The sequence below is a fragment of the Osmerus mordax genome, chromosome 15 (assembly GCF_038355195.1).
Source record: "Osmerus mordax isolate fOsmMor3 chromosome 15, fOsmMor3.pri, whole genome shotgun sequence".
NCBI classification, from domain to species: Eukaryota; Metazoa; Chordata; class Actinopteri; order Osmeriformes; family Osmeridae; genus Osmerus; species Osmerus mordax.
The window spans coordinates 13,955,232-13,983,156 of NC_090064.1; the positions used below are offsets into that span (position 1 = coordinate 13,955,232).

At 48.7% G+C, this 27,925-nt stretch overlaps 1 protein-coding gene across 1 annotated transcript in view; it reads right to left on the minus strand.

Moving 5' to 3' along the window:
- LOC136957804 (potassium voltage-gated channel subfamily B member 2-like) overlaps positions 1–26,895 on the minus strand; it is a 66,263-nt gene extending 39,368 nt beyond the window's left edge. Inside the window, exon 1 of the mRNA XM_067251997.1 lies at positions 26,311–26,895. Within this exon, the coding sequence (XP_067108098.1) occupies positions 26,311–26,895 (585 nt within the window). The remainder of the gene's footprint in view (positions 1–26,310) is intronic.
- Between the last annotated feature and the right edge of the window lie 1,030 nt (positions 26,896–27,925).

Consider the following 27,925-nt stretch of genomic DNA (forward strand, 5'->3'; position numbering starts at 1 on the left):
CCACCACCGCCGCCGCCCATCAATCACAACATCGCCTGGCATTATGGGTATTACAGTGTCATCCGAAAGAAGGGAAAAAGCCATCGCTCTCACACACGACACAGGTGTCTCTGTCAAACCGACCAGGGACAGAGAGAGGGAGTGAGATACAGGAGAGAGGGAGGAAAAAGAGAGGAGAAGAAGCCAACACGTGCGCTCACACCAGACCTCCATCCATCAGAGGGCTGGCCTGCGTGCCCCGGGTGACAGATGAAAGAGGGAAAGGATGGGTTTCTCGGAGGAAGAAAAGATGGGAGAAAGGGAAGGAACCGCCCTAGCCTTAGACCAACACCCCCTACCTTAACACACCCTGTCCCTTGAGACCATTCTTAATGGATGAGATCACTGTATCGCACATGTGACACTATCACGCACGTTTATGTGCTCTCATTTCCTCATCCGGTGCTCCCAGATCCCTCCCCCTGCCTGCGCTGCCCCTCACCCGGCCAAAGTAATTGCTGTTGGTTATTGATCAAAATTAATCACAGGTGGCGGGGCAATGGAGCGTCTTTCTCCCAGCTGACACCTAGAGAGAGAGAGAGAGAGAGAGAGAGAGAGAGAGAGAGAGAGAGGAGAGAGAGAGAGAGAGAGAGAGAGAGAGAGAGAGAGAGAGAGAGAGAGAGAGAGAGAGAGAGAAAGAGAGAGAGAGAGAGAGAGAGAGAGAGAGAGAGAGACGGCTATAGAGCCATTACAGCCTGGAGTCCAAACTCCTATTCATTACCTCCTAACAGTCGGCAGTGGGAGGAGGAAGTCTCCAGCAACACAGGCTCTGTACCTGATCATGACGGATGACTAAACTACTATCTGCTCCAGGTTCTATGCTGAGCACATGTACTGTATTCTGAGAGACCCCACGACTCTGTGTAACCAATTTCCTTTTTATTAGTCGTATCTGTCCCTCCGCAACAGCCCTCTCCCACGTCCTCTGTCCCTTGGTATCCATCACCAGATGGACGTCTGCAGAGCTACAGCGGAGAGGTTTCCTGTGGAGGACTTGCCATCGGATGATAGATTCCCATCTCTGTGCTCTACTGGTTGGGTCTGAAGCTGAAGCCCCTTAAGATGAACCTTCCAGATTGGTCTATTATTGATGCTGTGATACATTGTGGGACTTGGGACGCAAAGTCACTCCATTGTCTGCTAAAAAGAACTTTGTGTCTACATGGACTCTACGGGGACCGAGTACAGATGGTCTCTAGATACAGAACAGGCAGTGACAGCAGACAGAGGAGAAATGAAGAGAGGGAGAGAATTAGAAAGAGAGACGGAGTTGATGGATGTGAACTGCCAGGTTTTTGCGTTGATGGGAGCTGGAATATTCCCTTGGCACATGGTTCAGAGTGAATGTCAGGATAATGCGAAGTCCCCTGGGATGATTGAACGCGGGGATTGTGACGGAGCGTGTCGATGTCGATGGGTTTGGCGTGCATGTGCGCGTGTTAATGTGAGGGAGAACGCGGTGTTTTAATGTGTGTGTGCTTGTGTTTTCCACGCCCGTGTGTTTTTAATAAACGGGTATGTGTGGTTGTTTGTAAACATTTGTGTGTCTCAGGTCAGTTCACAGTAATATACAGTATAAAAGTATTTTCCTCTGTGATGTGAACGAAGTGAGGAATAATGTGAGACAGACTGCTTACAGAGTAAAAATAAAAGAAGACAAGAAAATATCGACTTAGATGGATGTAGGGTATCCCTGCCAGATATACGACCAGTAGGAAGAATGCTGACTCGCTAATATAAGCGATTGATATAGCTAAAATGTTGTTCTAAAGGAACGCCCTTGACCTAACGAAAAACACATAGAAGAAAGCTGATGGATTAATTTTCTTTATAAACCGAAGTGTATGTCAGTTGTCAAAGCTTAAACAAAGAGGATCTTCAGAGCCCAGAGCTGTCGTGTCATCTACAGAGTTCCTCTCATTCAGCTTCTTCACATGGTCTATGGCAGCTCACAGTGTCAGCTGTAGCTAGATAACAATACCTCATTATTTACTCAGCAGCCAAGTGACTCAGCCTGCATTTACTGTACTTTGCTGTGCTCCTCTTTTCTGTAACCTCTTCATCTCTTCTCTCTCTCTCTCTCTCTCTCTCTCTCTCTCTCTCTCTCTCTCTTGCTCTCTCTCGCTCTTGCTCTCACTTCATCTTTCCTCTGTCTTTCCACTCATCTCCTTCCTCCCTCCCTTGGTGTTTTGCCTCAGTAACTCTTGTACCAGACACTCTCTCTTCCCTCTCTCTTCCCCCTCTCTTCACTCTCTCTTCCCCCTCTCTTCACTCTCTCTTCCCCCTCTCTTCCCCCTCTCTTCCCTCTCTCTTCACTCTCTCTTCCCCCTCTCTTCCCCCTCTCTTCCCTCTCTCTTCACTCTCTCTTCCCCCTCTCTTCCCCCTCTCTTCCCTCTCTCTTCCCTCTCTCTTCCCCCTCTCTTCCCTCTCTCTTCCCTCTCTCTTCCCCCTCTCTTCACTCTCTCTTCCCCCTCTCTTCCCCCTCTCTTCCCTCTCTCTTCCCTCTCTCTTCCCCCTCTCTTCCCTCTCTCTTCCCTCTCTCTTTCCCCTCTCTTCCCCCTCTCTACACTCTCTTCCCCCTCTCTTCCCTTTCTCTTCCCCCTCTCTTCCCCCTCTCTTCCCTCTCTCTTCCCTCTCTCTTCCCCCTCTCTTCCCCCTCTCTTCCCTTTCTCTTCCCCCTCTCTTCGCTCTCTCTTCCCCCTCTCTTCCCTCTCTCTTCCCCCTCTCTTCCCTCTCTCTTCCACCTCTCTTCCCTCTCTCTTCCCTCTCTCTTGCCCCTCTCTTCCCCCTCTCTTCCCCCTCTCTTCCCTCTCTCTTGCCCCTCTCTTCCCCCTCTCTTCCCCCTCTCTTCCCTCTCTCTTCCCCCTCTCTTCCCTTTCTCTGTCTTTCTGTAAACATGTTCGGAGTTCATTAACTCGTCGCCTGTGGCCATGTCCGCCTGCCGTATTAGCCAAATAAGAGGTGTGTGTGTGTGTAACTGTGTCTGTGTGTGTGCTGCCCCAGCCTCCTGGCAGGTACAGTGCTACTATACGTGCAGACACATAAATACATCGCAGTAGGAAGGCCCTCTTGGGAGCCTTCCATGCATCTAAAACACACTTTACCTTCAGCTGGATATATTTAGACCAACTCTGTTTGGTTCACTTATCTTCCCCATACATCTCTGCCATGGATTATGAATGGTCGGACAGAGACACTGAGGCAGTGAAAGAGACCAACACCAATCTTCCAAATGCCCTCGACACCACGACAGGCAAACACCATGGTTAGCTGCAGCCAGAGCCTGAGGCCCAGGGCTTAGCGACAAGGTCGCAGGAAATGCAGGCGCCGTCATAATGTTAAACAACACTTTAAAAGGGTAATTTAGCCCGAGTAAATAAACCCCCAATGCCAGAATGGATAAAGAACACTCGCGCTGGCATTTTAAAAGTCGGGCAAGTCAGAGACACCTTTGGTACACAGCTGAGAGAGAAAAGGAGACAAAAATGGAAATGTAGCCTATCCGTGCTCCCATGACTAGCACGTATAAAAGCCAGAGTAATTTAAATAAACTGACAAGGCAGACTGCAAGCCAGGCCTGCTGCCACTGTGGGACTGAGGTAAAGCTCTTTGATAAGGAAATAAGCTGCCCGGAGCCCGGGAGAGTCATCCGAGTCAGCTGGTTTCAGCTGGGAGCAGAGCGCCGCCACAGTAGAGCTAGCTAGGTGGGCCTGTCAATGCTTGAGAGAACCAGATCAAAAGGCCTCCTCTTCTCTTTGTCTCTCTCTGTCCCGCTCTCTCCTTCGCCTATTCAAGGTGTTTTAAAAATGAGGAGTAGGGAAACTCGCCTTTCTTTTTTTTCCTGCTAACTCTTTCCTCACTTCGTCTCTCTCTCTCTCTCTCTCTCTCTCTCTCCTTCTCCTTCTCTCCCACCTTCGTGCCCTTGCTTGCCAGTGCTGTCACTTCCTCTCCTTCCCTCCCTTCGAAAGGTAGTAAAAAGGGAGTCAGGTGGCTGAGCGGTGAGGGAGTCGGACTAGTAATCCGAAGGTTGCCAGTTCGATTCCCGGTCATGCCAACTGACGTTGTGTCCTTGGGCAAGGCACTTCACCCTACTTGCCTCGGGGGAATGTCCCTGTACTTACTGTAAGTTGCTCTGGATAAGAGCGTCTACTAAATGTAAATGTAAAAACTAAGAGAACTTACATTACTTTAGACGCAAGTGCAGCTCATCCCCCTGCCCGCCCTCTTTGGACCTCTCTCACCCCGTCTCCCTCTTTGGACCTCTCTCGCCCCCTGTCTCCCTCTTTGGACCTCTCTCGCCCCCTGTCTCCCTCTTTGGACCTCTCTCGCCCCCTGTCTCCCTCTTTGGACCTCTCTCGCCCCCTGTCTCCCTCTTTGGACCCCTACCCCCTCCCTTAATCCCAGAAGCCCTTTTTTTTTTTTTTTTTTTTTTTTTACCACAGGGCGCCTTTCATTTCACCTTCCAGCGCCGGGGATCTCACGACCTAAAAGCTATAAAGCTCTAATTGCTGTGATAGACGCACACTCCCACAGGAAGCACCTTTGCAAAGGTCAATTCGTTATTAGAGACTGAGGAGCACTGTCATGGAAGGCAGGGGGGCCACACAGGAAGAGCAGGGAGATAACTCTTTTACCAGCACTTAGAGAAGGTTAGTTAACCAGCACCTGAGATTAGTGCTGAGTCAGGACCTGGGATAATTACCTAGAGGTATGATAACAACACTCTTTCTGTCCAACAAAATGTTCATCAGAAGCTCTGTCTCCAGGCTATGCTTGATAATTACCCTGCTAATGAGAGAAGTAGTTGGGATGGGGGTGGAAATGGTGGGGGATCAAATCAGCTTACATTAAAGAGGTGAAGTGAATTTTAAAAACAGGGATCCCCATCACCCTTTCCCCTTCAGGTGTCCTAATGAGAGCCTACTTACTGTGACAAACCCAAACTCTCATTATGAACTCTGACATCACTGCTCTGTCTCTCACAGAGCACACTACAGACTCCAGATATGGACAGAAAATCCAAAACAATAAACTTCTGAGCAGCGCTGAAGGAATACAAAAAAAGAGCTCCAATCTTCTAGAATGTTCTGTTGTCCATGGCGGCAAGCAACTAATTTGGCAGCTTCTGTGAGTGTATGGCTGCCAGAGTCTCTTTGATTACTGGTGATGGATTGAGAGGAGCTATCGGGAATCAGAAGCTACACAATCCCAGCGGAAACATGTATTAATAATGGAGTGAAGGGAGAGATAAGTCCACAATGTTGTCCTGCTTCATTAACAATGACAGCGTGTACCCCTGTCTCTGTGTTCTCCCCAGCTCCCTTTTCATAGCACTGCCTCACAACAACAGGTGGAAATCAATTCTGCTAAGAACAGGCAGCAGGTGCAGGTGCTCTTAAAGGGGATTGGAGGCAGACCAGGGAAACCGAGGAGAGGCCTATCGGAGTGAGCCCAGCCTGGGCCCTGGGCCAGCACCACGAGGAGGACACAGCTGCAACATGTCTCTCCGTCCTTGCCAGCGCCGGAACAGGGGTGGGGGAGAAGAGGGGGGGTGGCGGTTTGGGGGCAGAGCAACTTCCATCCTGTGCCCCCCCCCCCCCCCCCCCCCAACCCCCGACTCCTGCGCCCTGACGCAGCCGATCTGCCAAGTCCTGTTTTAATGAACTACTCAGCTGCGCTGTGTGATTACTCCTCTAAGTTTCTCCAATCAGACGCTCGATGGTGCGGATCATATATTTCCCTCCACTTGTTGCTTGCTCATTCGGCTCGCAGGTGTCCTCCCCGATGCGTTTTTTGGAAAACGCATCGGGGAACACCGCGGCTCCAGTTGGCCCAATGACAAGCCAGACACAGTTTATGATGTCCAAGGGGAAAAGGGACGGGGGTTATAGATATATAGATTTAAACATAAATGATAAAAGTACGTAAACGTCACCCTAAAACGGTCCGAGGCTCCGAGCCAATATTCGGCCGTATTTAAATCTTGTTAAGGAACTGGACTGCGCTTTATGTTTTGCCTTTCCTGTTCACTTACTGTGAGTCGTCAGCACCAACACACCCCACCGACACGCCCCACCGACACGCCCCACCGACACGCCCCACCGACACACCCCACCAGCACGCCCCACCAGCACACCCCACCGACACACCCCACCGACACACCCCACCGACACACCCCACCGACACGCCCCACCGACACACCCCACCGACACACCCCACCGACACACCCCACCGACACACCCCACCGACACACCCCACCGACACACCCCACCGACACACCCCACCGACACACCCCACCGGCACACCCCACCAGCACACCCCACCGACACACCCCACCGGCACACCCCACCGACACACCCCACCGACACACCCCACCGACACACCCCACCGACACACCCCACCGACACACCCCACCGACACACCCCACCGACACACCCCACCGGCACACCCCACCGGCACACCCCACCGACACACCCCACCGACACACCCCACCGACACACCCCACCGACACACCCCACCGACACACCCCACCGACACACCCCACCGACACACCCCACCGACACACCCCACCGACACACCCCACCGACACACCCCACCAGCACACCCCACCGACACACCCCACCGACACACCCCACCAGCACACCCCACCGACACACCCCACCGACACACCCCACCGGCACACCCCACCGACACACCCCACCGACACACCCCACCGACACACCCCACCGACACACCCCACCGACACACCCCACCGACACACCCCACCGACACACCCCACCGACACACCCCACCGACACACCCCACCGACACACCCCACCAACACACCCCACCAGCACACCCCACCGACACACCCCACCAACACACCCCACCGACACACCCCACCAACACACCCCACCAGCACACCCCACCGACACACCCCACCAACACACCCCACCGACACACCCCACCGACACACCCCACCGACACACCCCACCGACACACCCCACCGACACACCCCACCGACACACCCCACCGACACACCCCACCGACACACCCCACCGACACACCCCACCGGCACACCCCACCGACACACCCCACCGACACACCCCACCGACACACCCCACCGACACACCCCACCGACACACCCCACCGACACACCCCACCGACACACCCCACCGACACACCCCACCGACACACCCCACCGACACACCCCACCGACACACCCCACCGACACACCCCACCGACACACCCCACCGACACACCCCACCGACACACCCCACCAACACACCCCACCGACACACCCCACCAGCACACCCCACCGACACACCCCACCAACACACCCCACCGACACACCCCACCGACACACCCCACCGACACACCCCACCGACACACCCCACCGACACACCCCACCGACACACCCCACCGACACACCCCACCGACACACCCCACCGACACACCCCACCAACACACCCCACCAACACACCCCACCAACACACCCCACCGACACACCCCACCGACACACCCCACCGACACACCCCACCGACACACCCCACCGACACACCCCACCGACACACCCCACCAACACACCCCACCAACACACCCCACCAACACACCCCACCGACACACCCCACCGACACACCCCACCGACACACCCCACCGACACACCCCACCGACACACCCCACCGACACACCCCACCGACACACCCCACCAGAGCGTGAAAAAGCATGGGGAGCGTGTTCTCTGTTGTCTTGGCAACTTCTTTCTTCCTGTGTTTTCTGCCTGTCTATAAATAACACTGGGGGTTTGAACTCAGAGCAAACTAAACGATGCCAGGAATATACAGTTGTGAAAAACTGAGTAAAACATCAGGATGAAAACTGTGCAAAATACATAAATGGAAAGCTCCCAACGGATACAAAATTAATTAAAAAAGTAAAAAAGACATGAAACTCAATCTAGGCTCAGGAACTTGTGTGGATGTCCTACAGTAAAAAGTATTTTATTTTTTCAGAATAAAACACCCGTAGGAAAACCCTAAAACGTTCAGAGAAAGAATAAAATAATTCACAATCACACAGCACAGGAGACAGGCATCTCCTTTCTGAATTAAATCATGTGATCCAGCCATGAAGTTTCCTTCCCAGTGTATGTACACAGCAAGTGGTTGGGTTGACAAATGAGTTCTAGGTTTCGTGGAAACAGGCTCCTATTTGAACAATAAACAAAACAAACCTGTCACATAATGTCATAGGGCAGGGCCGCCTGCCCTTATGGTGACGTGACCTTCTTCTAAGCCTGTGTGTCAGCCATCCAACCACCAGGCTAGTCTGCATTTCATTTCTTCAAAACTGATCCTGGCAGGCAGGTAGGATTTACTATAGAATTTGAACTCCATTCTGTACTTAGACCTCCCTCCCTTATGACATGGGTGGTGACAGTAGCAACCACACACCAACGCACACACGCATGTACACAACCAAGCATGCAACACACACACACAGAAAACGCACACCTCTGAAAGTTTCCTCCCTGGCCTCTGACCCAGACACTTGAGTGAGCGTGGTACGTGTTCATCAATCTGACTTTCTCTTTCTGCTCTCTCTAGTTCTCTCCTCCTCTGTAACTGAGAAGCAGGAAGCCTATTGAATTCACTGCTCTTCAAAGGGTGCTATGGTGTCTGTTTAAGCAACACATTGTCAATGAAATCCTTCGATGACCTGTCTGCTATTTTCTACTGTTAAGCCATTTGCAAATAACCGTGAGCAGGAACAGCAGGTGACATTTAAGCTGATGCACACTGATCAACACGGCCAGTCAGTCAGTCAGTCAAACACACACACACACACACACACACAGACCTAACAGACATATCTCTGCAGGTCTGCTATCTGTGTGTGTGTCAGTGTGTCCGAGGTCATGTTTTCCGATAAGGGTTGATGGTCTTCCTGTGTGTTCCCTTGAGCCTCTGGATCTCCTGGGAGTGACTGTCCTCCTCAAGCCTTCACTGTGTGACACACAGTTGGTTTGTGTATCAGTTCACGTGTGAGTATGCATGTACGAAAGCCTCGAGTTTGAATGCTTGGGTGTCATATGGAAAACATTCAAAACAATGGTTGGCAAACACAGATGATTACGTGTGTGTGTGCAGAAAGAGGATAGTGCAGTGTTATCATTCCCCCCGGGCACCTAGGCTTCAACCTCTTTGTGCCGAGCTCGTCTGCTCTGTGATGTCATCGGTGCTTTCTGGTGCGCTGCGTCTGTAATGGAGTCCATTTAGCTCCACACCGAGCCATTTCCGTCCAGCCTCACCCCATGAAGGACACATTAGTCTCTTCCCTCCATCCCTCCCTCTCTCTGTACCTCGCCTTGTCTCTTTCTCATTTTATTTCTCTCCATCTACCCCCCCCCACCCCCACCCCCACCCTTCCTCTTTCGGTTGCTCTCTGTTCTTGATACTGTAGCTTTTCGGGATGAATTTCCCACAATGCTTCTGCTCATCATCATTTTCTCTGCCCTGCCCACTCACTTCTCCCCACCCCCTTCTCTCCATAAACATGTGCTTCTTTGGAAAATTACACTCCTTTAAGGGGATCCAAACATCACCGTATCTCAAGCCGCGCACATAGACGAGGATATGCAAGATCAAACGTTTCTCATGGCTGTGTGAGCAGAAGGGATTGTACACACACACACACACACACAGGCTTGCAAAGATACACAGTTGAGTTTTTAGGACAGAGTAAACACTGTGGTTTTGGGGGGTTGTTCATGTTCTTGGAAACTCTTGGCACACGGCAGTGTGTATAAACACTACACCATCAGACACAAGTCTCTCCTCAGTCTCCCTTTGAAGCTGTCTCACCTTTGACCCCCCTCTCGGCTTGTTCCAGGCAAAACTACAAACTAGCTTTTTCTCTGGAAACACTTTCTGACCCCTGGTCACTGCTCTTCTCCACTAGAGAATATGAAGGCTGGATTGAAATGCTCTTGTTTCTCACTTTACCTTCTGTATCTATACATTCGGTTGAACAGCTGTTGACTTGTCCCAGTGGAAAGTGAACTGTAAATAGCCCTGTCTATATTCATGGTAGATTAGGACCGGCACACACTCACACCACTGAGTCGTCTTACATAGTGGTGTCAGACTGGCCAGTGTGAGGTGACTCGCACTCCCGCAGGAATGTTCTGAAACTGTGCATTAAAAATGTAGGTAGGCGCTATGTGAAGTTACTAGTTGGGGCACTGGAGTGGTCATGCATGTGAAGCCTCAGTGGGAGTTAGGAGCAGGAGGGGAGGGGGGAATACAACAATAGATGACAGTTGAAAGAGGGAAAGAGAGAGACAGGGAGAGATGGTGAGAGAGTGAGTGAGTGAGTGAGAGAGAGTGTGTGAGAGAGAGAGAGAGAGAGAGAGAGAGAGAGAGAGAGAGAGAGAGAGAGAGAGAGAGAGAGAGAGAGCGAGAGAGAGAGAAAAGTATGTCAGATAAAAGACAGCGAGAGTCCGGGTAACAAAAATTTGCATTCATTTAGTAGAAAAGGTCTATGCTTTATGACACCAATATAAAAACGGCAGAAGACCAGATATTACATCTCTGCCCCACATTCCGCATTTTATACTCCACCTCCATAGTTAGGAACTATCAAACAAAGTTTGAAGCTCTGAAAGTCCCACCACACCTCCAATCTCTGTGTTTAGCCCCGTTATACTTTCTGCCCTGTCAGCTGAAAGCAGTGCATGATGGGAGGGGCAGTGTGTTGCTCGTGCCCAGAAGGATTTTGAGTCTCTTCCTGAGTCTGTTGGGTCCAGGGATCAACATTGTGACTCTGCCATTGAGTGGGGGCTTACGTAGAGAACCATATCATAGCCTTAACCCCTCCCCACACCGATACACACTGGTGTAGTGATAAGGTCCCGGTCCCAGTCTTCTGATAATGATGGGCTGTTGTGTGCATGAGCTGGGCATACTACCATGTATACTGTACAGCCTTGTCAAGAAGCAACGCAACCAACTGTCACTTTGAGCCTGAAAGTGAATGAATCCTTTGCTTTCTACAAGCGACAAAGGCTTTGGGTTGAAGAGCATTTGGAGCGTTTGAAGTTGGTGGCCTGAATCCTAAACTCTTTACCCGACAAGGAACAGGATCTGTGCTATCAACTTCAATCAAGTCAGAACAGTCAGGCAGTGAGAGTAAGAGAGTAGGGATCTGTATGGTCGGGAGTACAAGTGAGTCAAGCAGTGAATGAGAGAGAGGACCAAGGTCTGAAGAATCTAAAATCACCATAGCTGAGCTAGCTAGTGCTGGGCTTAACCATACATCTGCTGACAACACAGGAACATTTACATTTAGCAGACGCTCTTATCCAGAGTGACTTACAGTACAGGGACATTCCCCCCGAGGCAAGTAGGGTGAAGTGCCTTGCCCAAGGACACAACGTAATTTTGCACAGCCGGAATCGAACCGGCAACCTTCTGATTAATAGCCCGACTCCCTAACCGCTCAGCCATCTGACCCCCAGGGAGCCAAGAAGGCCTGACAAACCGCACAGACTCAGTCACCTCCATCGCCCACTACAATATATATATATTTTTTTTTTTGTGTGGGTTATCCCCTTATTTTATTCACTTGCTTCTCGTTTTGTTTTTTTGCCCTCATCTCTCGTCTCTGTCTGCAAAATAACTCTGTTCAAGAGAACGTTCTGGTTATCAATATTTCATAGGAAAGTACAGTTCTAAGACTGTTTCTCTTGAAAAGCCCTTCGCTGGGTAGACATCCTTGACTGCTTTTTTTGTGAAGAATTGTGAAGAATTATTGTACCAAAGTATTATTTCAGACTCCATTACTATTCTATACAAGCTCATAGTGGAAAACGAAAGAAAAAAAAAGAAAAAAAAAACATTCATCAGCATTAAAGTTCTCAGGCTCAGTCATAACTTCTCAATATCTCATTAAAAAAAAAAAGCATTCATAATTAAAATGATTTTTTTCAACCTCAAAGTACTCCAGACATTGAACATAATCTTCTGAAGGGGATTCCGTGTGCAACGCCTAGTTTGGGTTATGCAATGTACTTTGCACAGTGCTGTCCATGCAATGTTCTACACAGTAGGCTACGTTGTGCTAAGTGAGCAATCTTTCAGTACACACATGATTGTGTGTGGCTGTCCCAAGAGGCAGGGTGCAGTGATATCATCTGGAAGAGCGTAAACACGGGCCTGTTCCCCCAGATCCTCCTTTACCCTGTAGTAGGAGCTGCTGAAAAGGATCTGGAACACAGGGTGATGCTACAGGAAGTGTCTGCTCTCCACAACACCCAGCTCTCCAGCATCCCCCCACATCCTACTGTACCTAGAGGTCCCTTTCTGAATCCCCGCCACCCCCCCACTGCTCTCTCTCACTTTTATGTCCTACCCCATTCCACCAGAGATGGCAGAAGTGCGGAAATATTTTTTCAACCTTTCGAAACATATTTTTCTCACACAAACCTACACGTTTTTTTAAAAACCTTTCAAAACTTTTTTCACACACAAAACCAGAAAGTTTGTAGTAAAAAAAAACAAAAAAAAAAAAACTTCTCATATCTGCATTCCAAACATTTCCTCTCTTCCTTTCTACCTTTCTTTAATCTCTCTTTCCGTCCGTCGGCCTCCTCCCTGTCTGCTCTCTACTCCCCCTCTCATTTCCAGGGAAGGCAATTGCTCTGGATTAACCATTGAACCCCAGTGTAATACAGTTAGTCCTGTAACCCTCTCACTCTAAGTCTCCCCTCCTCTGCCTCCACACTGGGACAAATCCGGGGCTATCTAATTAGGCAGCCTCTGGCCCACTTAAGAACTAATCTGATACATGGAGAGCCCCGATAACTAATTAAAGATTGTCGCCGTTGACGATCGCGTGATCGCTGCCATGACAACAGGGAGGGGGCAGACGATGCAAGGGTGGTGCTGATGTTATGGGAACCAATGAGTTGTTTCCGTTACTGAGACTTGGTTACGTCAGAGCGGATTACAACACAACATCAGCCTGGTGGTGTGGCAGAAGGACTGGCAGGAGGCTTGGATTTGAGGGGGTACTGTACTTGGGACATGAAATTAAGATTACAGGAATTTATAGAAGATTGTCTAATAATCTCTTCCTTCAAAAACCTACCTATCTTGGTGCAGTAGATATCATACTAAGACCCAAATCTATTGGGACAAAGAAGGTCTGGTTCTTTTCATCAAACATCATATGAAAATTTAATATAAAAATATAAAAATAATAGTAATTACACTCATATAACAAACACTAATTTGTTTGTTTAGTTCCTTCAACTAAACTTCTGAATATATCTGACTGAACAAACTGAGAAATGACAGGACGTTGTAATTCTCATCTTGAAATCTCTACTTTATTGGCAAGCAACATACAGTAACTTGCAATGTGAACTCCAAAACGTTCAGTGCATTCCTGAACAAACAGTCATTAGAATATGTCTGCCAACTTAAAAGTTAAGTAGATAGTACTGTTATAAGCAAAGAGAGTTAGTGTGAAAGGAATGGAAAACCCTTATCATCTTATTCAGCTTTCATCTTTGTCCTTTCGATACCGTTCCAGAAACTAAACTGCTTTTATTTCTGTAAATTCCCAACAATTCCCAACAAAAATTCCCATTCAAAGAGCATTTCTAGAAATGAGAGTGAGACATGAGAGACCACACATAGACGCTCACACAAACAGACACTCTCGCATACCTAGTCATTAAAACATGGTCATCTCTTCATATGCCTCACTTCCCTAAATCCAGGTTGACCAGGCTGTTTTCAGACAGATTAAGAGCTAGCGGCTCATCAAGCCTTCCGTGCGAAGAAAGAGGAATAAATACATATTGAAGTCATAACACGGTCTGTACCAAGGGGATGAATCACCCGCTTTAATATCCGTGAACATAATCCGCATTAGCCTCTGCTCATTCAGAATGTATAGGTTTAAATGAGGGGGTCTAATCTCACTAGTGTGTCCGAATAGTCAGGTGGCTGAGCGGTTAGGGAATCGGGCTAGTAATCTGAAGGTTGCCAGTTCGATTACCGGCTTTGCAAAATGACGTTGAGTCCTTGGGCAAGGCACTTCACCCTACTTTCCTCGGGGGGAATGTCCCTGTACTTACTGTAAGTCACTCTGGATAAGAGCGTCTGCTAAATGTAAATGTAAGAACAAAACCTCTAAGATTTTAAGGGGGGGGGGATTTCTCCTCAGTGATTACATTGGGGTTGTTGTTACAGGTTCCACTCAACGCTACGCAAAGATGTCCAGTGCACTTCTAGAGTGATTGGGCGCCAAGCACATGAGCTATGGGTCATGCTGTAAGTGAGCACTAAGCTTGTTTTTAATGCTGGGCGTATATGCAGTTTAAGATGACTTTACAGCCACATTAATGCAGCGTAAAAGCAGCTTTAGTGTGATTAAGTTACTAGCACCCTCTTTACAGGTTGTCCATTCGGACAACTTAGGAGGGCCAGTAGTTCAAGGCCCCTTCAACGTGATGAAGACCATGCAGCGCTACCTTCATGTCATCCATCCATCAGCAGAAGTTGTGTTATTTAGTTCTCAATACTATTTATTAGGCTGGCACTGAAGTGGATGACCGCATTGGCCTTTAGATACTGTCATGCTACTTAGAGGGGATTTATGGCGAGACAAGTACACTTAAAAAATCTTTACCAGGAACAGCGCCAACAACAATGGCTAATACCAGTACATCAGGCCCTAGAGGGGACATGGGTGGGCTGAGGGGGGTGTGTGTTGGGGAAGGCTGCCAGTGGTACTGGGCTGCACCTTATGGTAGAGCACATGGCAAATTAAGTGAAACGTTCGATGGAAAAGTCCCGTAAATGTTCATTACGCTTGTCGGCTGGAGAGGCAGAGAGGTTTTGGAGGCAGAGAGGAAGAGAGAGGAGAGGGAGGAGACCGGAGCGTGGGCACACAAGCAGAGAGGGAGGCAGGCCAAGAGAAGAAAGAATGAAAAAAGAGCAGAATGGAAAGGCAGAAAGAAATGGCATCAGGTCATCAAGAACGGCGAGAGAAAATCGAAGAGAAAAAGTGTCAGGGTCAGAAACGGAGAGTAAGGAGAGAAGAAGAGTCCTCAGGCTGGAGTGAGAGGTTAGACACCTCCAGGTTCCTTCTGTGTTGCACCTGTGATTCCCTCTGTGTTGCACCTGTGTTTCCCTCTGTGTTGCACCTGTGTTTGCTGCGGTGGGCCTGCTCTCCCCAGCCTCAAGTCAATCACAAGGAGACAGATGTGCTTTTTACCACAGCAGTCGATATCTGAGAGTCACCCCATCGATCTTGACCAAGCACTCCCTCCAACTGTCGACATCCAAATGGCCAAATCCCCTGTGATCTCCCCTGACGGAGGATGGGGGGTGTTCCTTAGCTAACAGTCTTGAGAAGAAAAGAGAAAAGAAACTCTCAGTCACGGGCGTAGGCTGCCAGTCTGTGAAAGAGGACGTGAACAGGAAAAAGAAAAGAGGAGAGTGCGATAATAGTTTGGTGTTAACTCTGTTTCAACAGCCATTGGGCAGGTAACTGAGTCCACCCGGAAGTGACCCATGCATTGGCTAGTTCCCCTTTCCTCTGTCACCCTTGCCACCTCCCTGTGAGGTGTGACAGACGCTTATCCCATCCCTTTCTGGCGAGCGAGTGGACGACCAGCACTCCAGTGCTCTAGCCTTGACACAGGTCACATGGTCTGCACGCACATCTTTGTTCCTGCTCAACCCATCCATGACCGGGCCCTCGTCTCCTGCCTCCCACAGAGCCTAACTAAGCTGATTACAGACACAGTGAGGAGCCTGGAGGCCCAGCCAATACCTCCTCAGGCCCCCTAGAGGACGGGAGGATCATTTCAGCCCTGTAGAATGGACTCAAGGGTCTACAGACTCAGGGCGGATTATCAGAATAATGTGTGCTGGGGTCAAAATCAGCTGGAACACATGTCTGTAGTTCCTTGACCTTTAAAATCAAGTCAAAGGGGCAAAAAAGGAGAAACTGTTCTCTGCTTTGTGAAGGTGGAGTCTTTACAGTCACTCACTCACTCACTCACTCACTCATTCATACCCAAGGCACTGCCAGCCCCAGCCCCACCCCCAGCCTGAGTGAGACCCGCGCTGCACAGAGTGTGAAGGAGAGACAATTATATCTTGTGTCATTTCCTGGGGCATCAGGGATGGCAAACAGCTGGCAGCACCACCCCTGGTGACGCTCACAGCATGTAGAGAGAGACGGAGAGGGAAAGAGAAGAGATGACAGATGAGAGAGGGAGCAGCAGGAGAGGGGGAGAAGTTCACAAGGTGGAAAAAGGTGGAAAGGTGTAAAAAACGAGAGGAAAAGGGAAGGGAGGGAGGTGAAAGAGAGAAGGAGGCAGGAATGGATAGAGAGGACACACTTGTACTGCAGGCATGTTATTGTCACCCTCTAGCTAAAACTACGGCTAAGTAGACTACTGACTGCTCATGTCCACCACGGTGTTATCTGTCTCTCTCCTCTTGAATTTCCCCTGGGATTCTTTAGTGTCTCATGTTAATTAACCTCCTCCCCTCAGACTGGAGCCCTAAGCCAGGCCTGTGCTCTTGACTTTGGCTACTGTTCTGTGGAGGAAAGCACTCAAAGGCTGGGGGGCTGTGGGGCTGAGGGGCTGGGGGAGTGGGGGGCTGGGGGGATGTGGGGGGCTGTGGGGTTGGGGGGCTGTGGGGGTGGGGGGCTGTGGGGGTTGGGGGCTGTGGGGGTGGGGGGCTGTGGGGGGCTGTGGGGGGAAGAATAAATGGGCGATATGATCACTCGTTCTCTCTCTCAATGACACCTGGTGTGTTGGCTGCAGAGGTCACCAGAAACCAGTGGCAAGAAGTGTTCGTGTGTATGTGTGTGTGTGTACATGTACAGTGTGCGTGTGTGTGCGTGTGCGTGCGTGTTCATGCATGTGCTCTGCGCTGTTCCTGTGAGTCATCCACGGTACCTCCCTGCAGGTTCCTCTCAGCTGTGATTACGAAGCCGTGATTACAAAACCCATATCCTCATTTCGAGCTAAATCGACCTCATTTTTATCCAATCACAGGGACCATCAAAATGTAATGAAATATGAAAACGTGTTTGCTTTGTAAAAGAGAACGGCAGGCATAACCACCTTCACCGCCCCGCCCCTGCTCTTCAGAATCCCCTCCTTCACCCTGGCCTCGTTCAAGCGGCCCTGTGTGCTGTGACAAAATAAAAAACCCTCTCTTCTGAGGACGGTCATGAATTATTTTTCCCTCGCGTCTCCACGGAGCCCACGACGCAGACGACACACGCGGCCGCCGTCAAGGTAACGAGGAGCGCTTCCACCGCCGAGGGCGAGACTCAACGACTCGGATGTGAGAGTGCCTCGGCGTTGTCGACACAAACAGAACGCCCGGGAGAAGACGCAGGCCGCGGAGAGAAAGCGAGCCAGGCCCGGACGCTGAAGACATCGCCCCTAGTCACTCTCCGTTCCCTCCGCGCGGAGCCGCGCGAGAGACGACAGAGGACGCTGGATCTCTGTTAGGAGGAGGTTCAAGTGTGTTTCTCTCTCCATTTGCATCAGGGCTGATCGTGGGGGTGAGGAACCAGCTGGTCTCTCTCTCACAGCCTGCCTGGAGATGAATAGCACTGGGTAAGATAAGTCATCATGGTACAACACCATCTCCATGGAAACTATGCAAACACGGCATTTCCGCGGAAACGAGATAAATTAACTTGATTTCTTATTTGTTTTCCTCCCCCCCCGGCTCCTGACCTCCTCAAGACTGACGTGCACAAAATCGGTCCATGAAGAAGAAAAATGACCAGTTTTTTTCATTGTTGGTATAAACATGTATGGATTTTTTAGGAGACTATTTGTCAAGGTGTCTGTGTTTTCACGTCGTTAATGTGACCCTCTCGGGCCACCATGTGTTGTTGCATTTTGTGCCGCAAACTCTGTGGCCTGCGCCGGCTCTTTCAGGAAGTGTTACTGGAGGAAGAGAGTCGGTGCACCTGAAGGATCGCAGCGGTGGTGTGCTGCTGAATCCCAAACATGATTGACCGTGAGCCAAATATAGCTGCCAAAGAGTGGCCATACACTTCCTGTGTCACAGGCTGATGTACAACGTCAATTTCATCCTTTACCTCGAGCAACTGAAGACATGAGAATAAAAAGAGCGGGGGGGGTGGGGGGGGGGGGTCCAAGGGGAGGAAAGAGAGATGAAAGAGGAATGATAAAGGGAGATTCAGATGAATGCAGTCATAGATAGGGTGGGTGATGTAGAGTGAAAGGGGAATGGCAGAAAGGCGGAAAGACGGAAAGGTGAGAGAGGTATACACATACAAAGAAAAAGAGGAAGATGGAGAGATGGAGAGATGCACAGTGTGACTAACAGTGTTGTGGCACCTTAGGAAAACCTTCCTGGGTCAGCAGTCATTGAAGGCTGTCAGATAGAAAGGTGTGTATATGTGTGTGTTTGAATGTGAGTGTGTGCGTGAAGGCAGGGTAAGACAGAGAGGGGATTTGAGTGTGATTGAAAGTATGTGAGACAAAGATAGAAGGACAGAGAGAGAGAGAGAGACAGAGCGAGAGAGAAAGAGAGAGAGAGAAAGAGAGAGAGTGTGTGTGTGCATGTCTGCTGGGATAGTGTGTGGGTGAGGGGGGTTTAGTGAGGCGTGTAATGGAGACCTGGTGTTCACAGTGTTAAGAATGATGACTCTCTACCACCCACCCACCCACCACCCTTCCCTTCCCCCTCTCTCTCTTCGTAACAGAGGATGGCTAGGGTGAGGGAAGAGAGGGGGAGAGGAAGCGATGCTTGTGTATATATAACATCCCCCAAAACTGTATTTTTGCAGAAGTTGTTGGCACACTGTTGGATTTGAAATCATTCCAAATGCATTATTTGCAATCATTCGAAACGGCTTAAGGAAAGTGTGCCTCAAATTCCATCTTGTTGCAGCTCTGTCACGGCTTAAAGTCATCCAGGCCTCCTCCTTCTCTTCACCCATCAGCTTCCGTCAAAACCCCTCTGAGTCCCCTAAATGGCGAGGATAACCAAATCAGCATTAGCCATGCCTTGTGATTCTAGTCTGCAATGTCTACTACCCATGCGTCAGACTGTGTGAGGTCCAGCACGACATGTCCCCAGGCCAGGCCAGTAGTGTCCACATCAGGGCCAGGGAGCTGCACCAGGGCTGGAGCTCCTTGGCATGCAAGGCCCCATGGGAGATGGAGAAGCAAAATAGAACTGAGCGTGACAAAGAGACAGGGAGGAGAGAGGAGAGAGTTAGAGGAGACAGGGAGGAGAGAGTTAGAGGAGACAGAGAGGAGAGGAGAGAGTTAGAGGAGACAGGGAGGAGAGAGGAGAGAGTTAGAGGAGACAGGGAGGAGAGAGTTAGAGGAGACAGGGAGGAGAGAGTTAGAGGAGACAGAGAGGAGAGGAGAGAGTTAGTGGAGACAGAAAGGAGAGAGTGAGAGGAAACAGGGAGGAGAGAGGAGAGAGTTAGAGGAGACATGGAGGAGAGAGTTAGAGGAGACAGGAGGAGAGAGTTAGAGGAGACAGAGAGGAGAGGAGAGAGTTAGAGGAGACAGGGAGGAGAGAGTTAAAGAAGGCAGGGAGGAGAGAGTTAGAGGAGACAGGGAGGAGAGACTTAGAGGAGACAGGGAGGAGAGAGGAGAGAGTTAAAGGAGGCAGGGAGGAGAGAGTTAGAGGAGACAGGGAGGAGACAGTGAAAGGATGCCCAGCTTTCCATTTTCCAAACCCACAGATCAACGGGTATTCGAGAATTAACCAGAAACAAGCAAGAGGCTTTTTTTTTTTTTAAGGTCAATTTCTCAGGGTCATCCGCTTGAACAGTTCTCTATTGTGTTGCCTTCCAGAACTATGTCTTGCCTGACTGTGGGAACGTGACCCTGGGGTGACGCTCTGAGACATCACCTTAGTGTGATCAATAGTGTCTGCCTGTCCTAACTCCGGCTCTATGGAGAAGTGACCCTGAGCTACCTGTACTTTAAACCGCAAATGAGATATATTCAGCCTTAAGCCCAGGGGATAATCTAACCTCCACCATTCATAGCGCAATTTTCATCTACTGTACATTAAAAAAGGTTTCAGCTGATTAAACAGTGTAGTCATTTGTATTTCTATTCCTGTCTAGACTCCCCCCCCCTGCTCTGCTCATCACAACAAAAGACTCTATGAAAATTATATGAGGTCTTAAAAGTTGGTCATTTCCAAAACGAAATCTCTCTGAAAGTCATTTGAAGTAAAGTGCCGACTTTACAATATTCACTCACGGACCACAGCATATTGCTGACAGTGGGCCCAGGAAGTGCACTAACAATATAGATAAACCTATAATCTGCATCCCCCTAATGTTTCCATGATGCCTGTCATATAACTAGCCTGATAGAGAGGGACACATGACCACAACAAGGACCAGGTCTAACTTTAAATTACTAATCCCATCCACTGTGATAAAGACATGGCCAGTGTCCGTGGAGAGGAGGGGAAGGTGGGAGGGGAGGATGTGTCCTGCAGGTAGGGAACATCCAGCTGATAGAAGCTCCAGTGAGGCCAGTGCAAGGCTGTAAGAACTCATGGCACTCATAATCTAGCAGGTTCTCTCTTATCTGATTATCAATGCAGGGTTAAAGAGGATTTGGGAGGTGCTGCCTAAATGCAAGGCTGTGCTGATTAGATGGCCCCAGTGGAAAGGGTTACGTAAGCCAGGAACTGAAGGATGGGAGAAGGTGTACTCTACCTGAATCACTAGCTGGCCTGGTGTAATACCGGATAAAGGCACTAAGGCACTAGATCTAATATACAGGGAGGCATAGGGTTTTGTGGGGTATATAGGGTTTGTTTCATTCGTAAACTTCATAGCAATTATTATAAAAAGCGGTTGAATAAGACCTGGGTGAGTTTATGGGAGAGCATGGGTTTAGGAAAGCATACATCTCAGAAAAAAAGACTTGTAATACATGATAACAGAACCACAAACACAGTCAAATGCCCATTCAGGAAAACAAAATTCCAGGCCAGAGTGGTACAGACAGCCAGGGCTTTCACGACATAAGCAAAAGTGAAGTAGCTAAGAATCCATTTGCGCAACAAGCTGAAAGGCTTCTCTCAAAAATGCCGATGCCTATCGATCGAGCCTTCTAAGGACAGACCACAATTCATGCAGAGATGAAAGGATAGTAATGAAAGTCGGGTACACCTGCTTCATGGGCCAGACTCAGATGGAGAGAGAGAGAGAGAGAGAGAGAGAGAGAGAGAGAGGCATTGACTTGCTGACTGAAGCCCTTTCTCTCTCTCTCTAATACAGGACCACACACATAAGCACACACACCCATCAACACAATGAGAGCCTTTTACCCCATCCAAACATGTAAAAAACCAGTCAGCATCCAGTCCTGAAGATGACACATCCATCCAATTGTTCAAACATTTATGTATTCAGACTGATTAGATATTACATGACATGTGTGTGCAAGAGAAACACTGGGTTTGCACCGATGCTTGTTGTAGTGCACAGCCAATGCTACACCAGACACGATCATCATCTATCTGGAGCCGACAGACTTTGACTGCTTCCTTTCTCTATGCCCGAAGCGTGGGAGGGCAAAATAGCAGCAGTGACTGTGTGGCTGCTCCCAAGCCTGGGCATACCCACTTAGAGCAGCTTATTAGATAAAGAGGAGAGTAATGGTTCAGATCCACATTAAGACCAAATACAGATCTGGACATTGCTCATGTGTGGAGAAAAGAAAACGCTACTTGAGATGTCTGGGAGGGGAGTCATTGATCTCCCTGAGAGCTTCTGAATTGCTCAGATGGGTTCGTAGGGGTTCAAATAAGAAAAGAGACCAATAAACTGAAACTTCTTGTTGAATAACACAACTTCTGAGAATTCCAGCTCTAACCTGCTCGCCACAGCTTTTGTACAGCGTGTAAACTTTCTCAAATACATTTCAAGTCTCAAGTGTTGAGACTGTATATTGCTGTTCCAAACGATCCACCAGAGCACTTGGTAAGTATCGATGCTGCAAGTCATAATATGAATTTACAACGTGGGAAACATGGTCCTAACTCAGGTAGGTTCATTCTGAGCCTCTCACTAAATCACCAATGGGTGGGCACGAGGTGATGCCAGAATATTTACGGCTCGTTTTTCGAACATCATTCATTTTCCAAAAGCACACATAAATAAACACTAAAAACGGCGTCTCATCAAAAAAATTCTCTTCTCAGACAAATAATACTATCGTTCAGGTCAGATAGACACGTATGCATAAACCAACAGGCTATTACACAGTTCTACAATCACAGGTTCATCAATAAATCCTCAAATTAATAGCTTTAAACAAGTGTGTGGTGTCTGTAGTGTTCTGGAAGCTAAAAGAGGTGTATCTTTGATATTAAATGAAGTGGACAAGGTCCAACCGCTGAAAACAATCCCGTAAATGTAGGACGTTGCTTGCTGTTGACGTACATGTATCATGTTTACAGCCACTGGCATGACTCATCCCCAGAGCTCCGGTGCATTGCTCCCTGTCTGGGGCAACGTGGGCCTCAAGGTTCATTTCTGCAATCACGGTTGGCATACACGGATACGTATGGAACAGCGGACAAGACGCATCCTGCGGAGGACATCTTGTGAGGACCAAGCGTTCGAGATTTAAATGATGATGCAGCCGTTTGTCTTGTATAATTTAGCGGGACATGATATTGTGTTGTCCAAGCTGTGGTTAAGCTGTTGGAGACTCAGACAGTAGAGATGAGATCCCGCCGCGAGGGGCAGGTTTTAATTTTCTGGAGGGAGACGCTTCCCAGCTGTTCAGCAATATCCCTTTAACCCTTGAGCCAACCAACTCACACAACACAAGTCCAGTGCCTCTGCAATTTCACAACATAAAGCTCGACAGATTTCACTGTAAAGCTGCCAGTTTGTTTTTTCATGACATCTGTGAAGAGGAGACTACACTTCTATTGTTTGGACTCTGCTGACATAAAAATTCACTAATGATGTTTGTATTTTCAGCCTGATGTGCAGAGATTAGTTTTTGGTTGTTCTTGTGTCAGGACACAAGGCTTGTAAGGACATGCATCTCCTACTCGTAAGTTCACCTGTGTCAGCCAGCATTGCAACTACTGAACATACCTCAGATTGATGCTATATTAGAGAGACTATTTATAGGCCTGTGTACTGCTCTCTTTCACCAGGTAGAACAGCAAGCCCCAATCCTAACCCCTCTCTCATTCTCTCTCTCTCTCTCTCTCTCTCTCTCTCTCTCTCTCTCTCTCTCTCCCTCCGTAAACAGTGAGGCAGCACTACAGCTGAGTACCATACTGAAACTCAGTGGGGACCCTGCATTAGAGAATATCCTTCCTATTTTGACCATGACATTCATTATTCAACAGATAGGTTTGCAAAGACCAGGCCATGCTGAGGCATCACTAAAATTGCTGTCTCTCAATCCTTCTGTATTCCCTCATTCTCTTGATATTTGCTCCTGCTTACTTTACTGACAGGCACCCTCTCCAGAACCCCTCTCTATCCCTTTCTTCATCCATATGTTAATTGAAACCCTCAAGTCTTTCATGTTTTGATCTATTCTTATTCCACTTTTTGTTTCTGTCCAAGACTATCCCTGCACACTTTCCGAGTTTGTTATTGATATTGTTGATGCTTGTAATACTAGCTTCATTGGCTGTAAATATCGGACTTCACATACTAAACCTTTGTTTACGTGGAGAGAGGTGTCGCAAATAAGTATGCAAAGGGATCTAATATCTACAATCCCCTGAGCAACCTAACACCACAGTGGGAACAGAGAGAGAGAGTGTGAGAGAGAGAGAGCGTGCGAGAGAGCACGAGAGATCGAGCGAGAGATCGAGAGAGAGAGAGAGAGAGAGAGAGAGAGAGAGAGAGAGAGAGAGAGAGAGAGAGAGAGAGAGAGAAAAGACAGAGGAAGACAGAAAGAGAGAAAGAAAGAAAGACAGAGTGTGTGATGAATTTGAAAAAAGGTTGGGGTTACATCCTATGAAAGCACTGGGGTGTGTAAGCGACTGGTAATGACATTCTCTTGGACAGGGGTCAGTGTCCGTACTGGAAGAGGCTTCCCCGACAACAGACTGCCTGCCTGCATGCCTGGAGAAGAGTTCCTTTCTAGATGTGTTCTCAGTTGAGCACTTAACCCTGGATATGATCACAGGCCTCCAGGTTGGCCATTAGAGTCACGTTCAAGATCCCCTTCAGTAGCACTCAACAGAATGTCAATGTAATTTGATTTTCGAGGGATTTCCCTGTGAAGTTGCACAGGCTTCCCTCAACCGTATAATGAACAGGTCAGCAACATTCAGACACCTCTGGACAGAAGATCAATTGCTGATTTAAATCACGGTAAATATCACAGGCATCAAGGCATATTAAATTACTCTCCACATGCCAGAGGAGGTGTATTTAAAGGAAGTCCTGGCAGACACGTATCTTATCTGATAGATGTGAAATAAATCTTCTCTGGTTGGATATGAATGCTTTCCCTGAGCTAAGGTGGATCCTCACAAGAAGCAAATTACCATTTCATTTAGAAAATGCTGTCTGACTGTGCAGAGCTTATCAAGGCATAACTGAGACAGTGAAGGAAGAGGGAGCACAGTGGAAGTGACAGTGTATGTGCTGGGAGCCTGGTGCTACGGTGAGCCTGTGTGCCAGTTTGATGCATAGTGCAGGCAGCGTCATTACCATCTTTCTGCTGTTTTCCCTCCAAAGGCCTGCGTCATAAATAAGACCAGAGGCTCCGGGGGCTGAAATCAAATCGCATGTGATTCCCGACCTGTCCCGGCTATGGGAAAGCCTCCCTCACAAGACAGATGACGTTGCTTTGGGGGGGGGGGGGGGAGGGTTGGGGGGGGGGAGGGTGGGGGGGGGGGGGGGGGGGGGGGGAGAGGGTGACCACAATGATGTGGCTCCCGTGCCCTTCGAACACAGTGGTCGTCAACTGTCCTCAGATAGCACAAAGTCATTCTTCCCTTCCTGGTCGGGGGCTAGCCTTGCGTCTGTCCCTCCGTCGCACAGCAGGACAATGTGTTTATGACCCCTCTCCCTGGGACGTGAAATACGAGCCCAAGTTCAGAGATGGAAGCAGTACTCTGAAGACACACCGTAAATTACCCGTGATTGGATTTCACCAAGGCCAGCCTGCCTAATGGATCACTGGGACGGAGGGGGCAAACAAGAGGAACCCGGGCTGTAGACCCAACTCGACGTGGGCCAGCTGGTTACCACGGTTACCGTGGTATTATCGCATCATGGCGATAACCAAACCCATGGGGATACCCAAAGCCAGCAGAGTCACCTTGTGAGAGGGAACAAAGCGATGATGAGGCCTACATCACTCACATCGCTAACAATGCTTAAACCCCCCAGAGAACACAAGTCCAGTGCTTGTATGGTAAAAAAAAAACATTATGAGTTTAGAAGAACGTTATCTTCTATGTTTCAGACTTGGGTCTACCTGTCTGCCATCCCTTGCCAGTGTATTTACTGTCAGAGTGAAGAGGAAGATCCCAAACAAAGACAGAAGCTTCACCCTTCACTCGCTGACATAGACCGACATGTTCTTTTCTCCCGGAGTAGAGATACAGCCTGCTGTCAAACGTCAGAGCGTGACTTGCCCTAGCGTTACATCTTCCATAACTCTACACAGTAGATTCAAACACTGGAACTGGTGTACTGAACACTGCCTCACTGCCCTGGTTGTAACTTTTTGTCAGTTCCGACACCTTCCCCCTCGACGTAAAGCTCTCCTCGCTCATTTATCTATGTCTACTCTCTGAGTCCACTGTACCCAATATGCTTGCTGCTCCTTGTTGAGATATACATCAGAGCTGACACTTCAACCTGTACTTCTTTACTCATCCCCTCTTTTTCCCCACTGCTAGAGCCAATAATCCCACAGAGACCTATGTTGTCTGCTGTATCTAATCCAACTTTCACCATTGCTGCCTTGGAGGGGAATGAAAAACTGAAAGAATGCCTTAAAAATACCTGATGTGAATATATTATCGATCCATTCAGCTTTCACACAACCACTACCATTTTGTATTTTTGTTCTGTCATGAATAGAAAAAGTCGAATGTTTTCACATGGCTCTGCTGTTCATGGAAACAGAGACAGGGGGAGGTGCTGTTCCTCTAGGGATGAAACACTGCTGATTGGAAATACAGATTTGTCTTTTTTTGTTTGTCGCACATCTCGCCTCCCACTGACCTTTGCAGCCACGGAGGAGCCGGGCTTCTCTAGGAGGTCCCACAGCTTCTTCCTCTTGTCTGGGCAGCAGGTGTTATCAAACTCCGTCTCTCCCTCCCTCTCCCTCAGCGTCTCCGCTTCTCTCCTCAGCTCCTCGTTCATCTGCTCCTTCTTCTGGTGGTAGCGAGCCTGGCAGCACGACTCCAGGTAGATCTCGTCGATGCCCCAGTAGTCCAGCTCCTGGCCGAACGACAGCGCGCACATCTCCTCCATCATGTGCAGCTTGCCCGTGCGGTAGAAGTTGAGGATGGAGGTGAAGGCTCCGGGGTGGCGGTCGAAGAAGTACTCGTTCTCGTTCAGGCTGTAGTCGTCGCACACTTCCATCAGGGACTCGTGGGTGTTGCAGTCCCGGAGCTTGCCAAGGCGTGTCCTGGGGAGCCGGTCCAGGGTCCGCCACAGCACCTCGTGGTTCAACCCCCCCACGTTGATACGGACCCTTCGCGAGTGGGCTTTCGTGCGGATGATATCGATGGGCTCTGGGGGCAGGGAAGGGGTGGTCCGTGGGGTGATGGGCTTTGGGCCTCCTGGTCCAACCTTCTCAGCCATAGTGTGATGGAGAACTGAAGGACGGGGGAAAGCTCACCCCAAGAAGATTTGAAATGAAACTAAAAGAAGAAAATAGAAAAATGCTTAAATAACTTAATTATGTTGGATCCTCCTTAGATAAGTCCCTCCATGGCTGAAAAGAGAGAATAGAGATGTGTTTTTTAGATGAAGCTAAGACCTTGTGGAGAACACTTGATCAGGTTTAGTAATAATATCAACAAGGGATATGATATCACTCTCAGCACAGTTAATGCAGTGCACCTCACAGATACATGCAGAACATTTGTGCTTAGCTGACAAGTGCACCTGTTACCACTATTATTCTGCTTCAAGAACATCATGAGATTAACCACTGATTTAGAGAGCTGTGAAACAAAGTAATATCAATTTGTAATTTGCAACATTAGTTTGGTTCTGAACAAAAATACTGATTAAAATCTGCAATGTAGTTGGCAGACCGCCTTTCGGCATTTTCCCCTGAAACAGGACGTTGCTAATGGTAGCTTATTTATTTAGTAAATTCCATCTACAGGGAAGCTCATTTTATGTTTTACCATGATATTTCGAGCTTGGTTCATGTAATGTTAAGGAAGCAGTTTATCTTTTTCAATTTATTTTTCCATTCAGAGTGCATTTACCTACAGTTTACACTTGTATTATCTCGCTGCCACATCCAATCTAAATCGATATCGTTCTCTTCTAGCTGCTCAAGGTTAGGGTTCGAAGAAGCTATTATGGCTATTAAGCTGGCCAAATGGATATGGGACCTAATTTCCAATAAGTTTCGTCCACTCAGTTAAAACGATGGTTTGATATTCCATCATGTCCTTTCAAATGTTATCAAATGGCATTTTTGTTCAATTGATTTTCAATTATTCATGCAAATAGGCTACCTTCCAGAGCGTGTTGCCTAAGATGCAACAGTTTCCTATTATATAGCAGTTCCTTAAAATGTGTCATGTCTGCTGCCTTAACGGTCACTTAATTAAGTCATTTGCTTATTTTCTCATAAAACACATAATTTCATCAC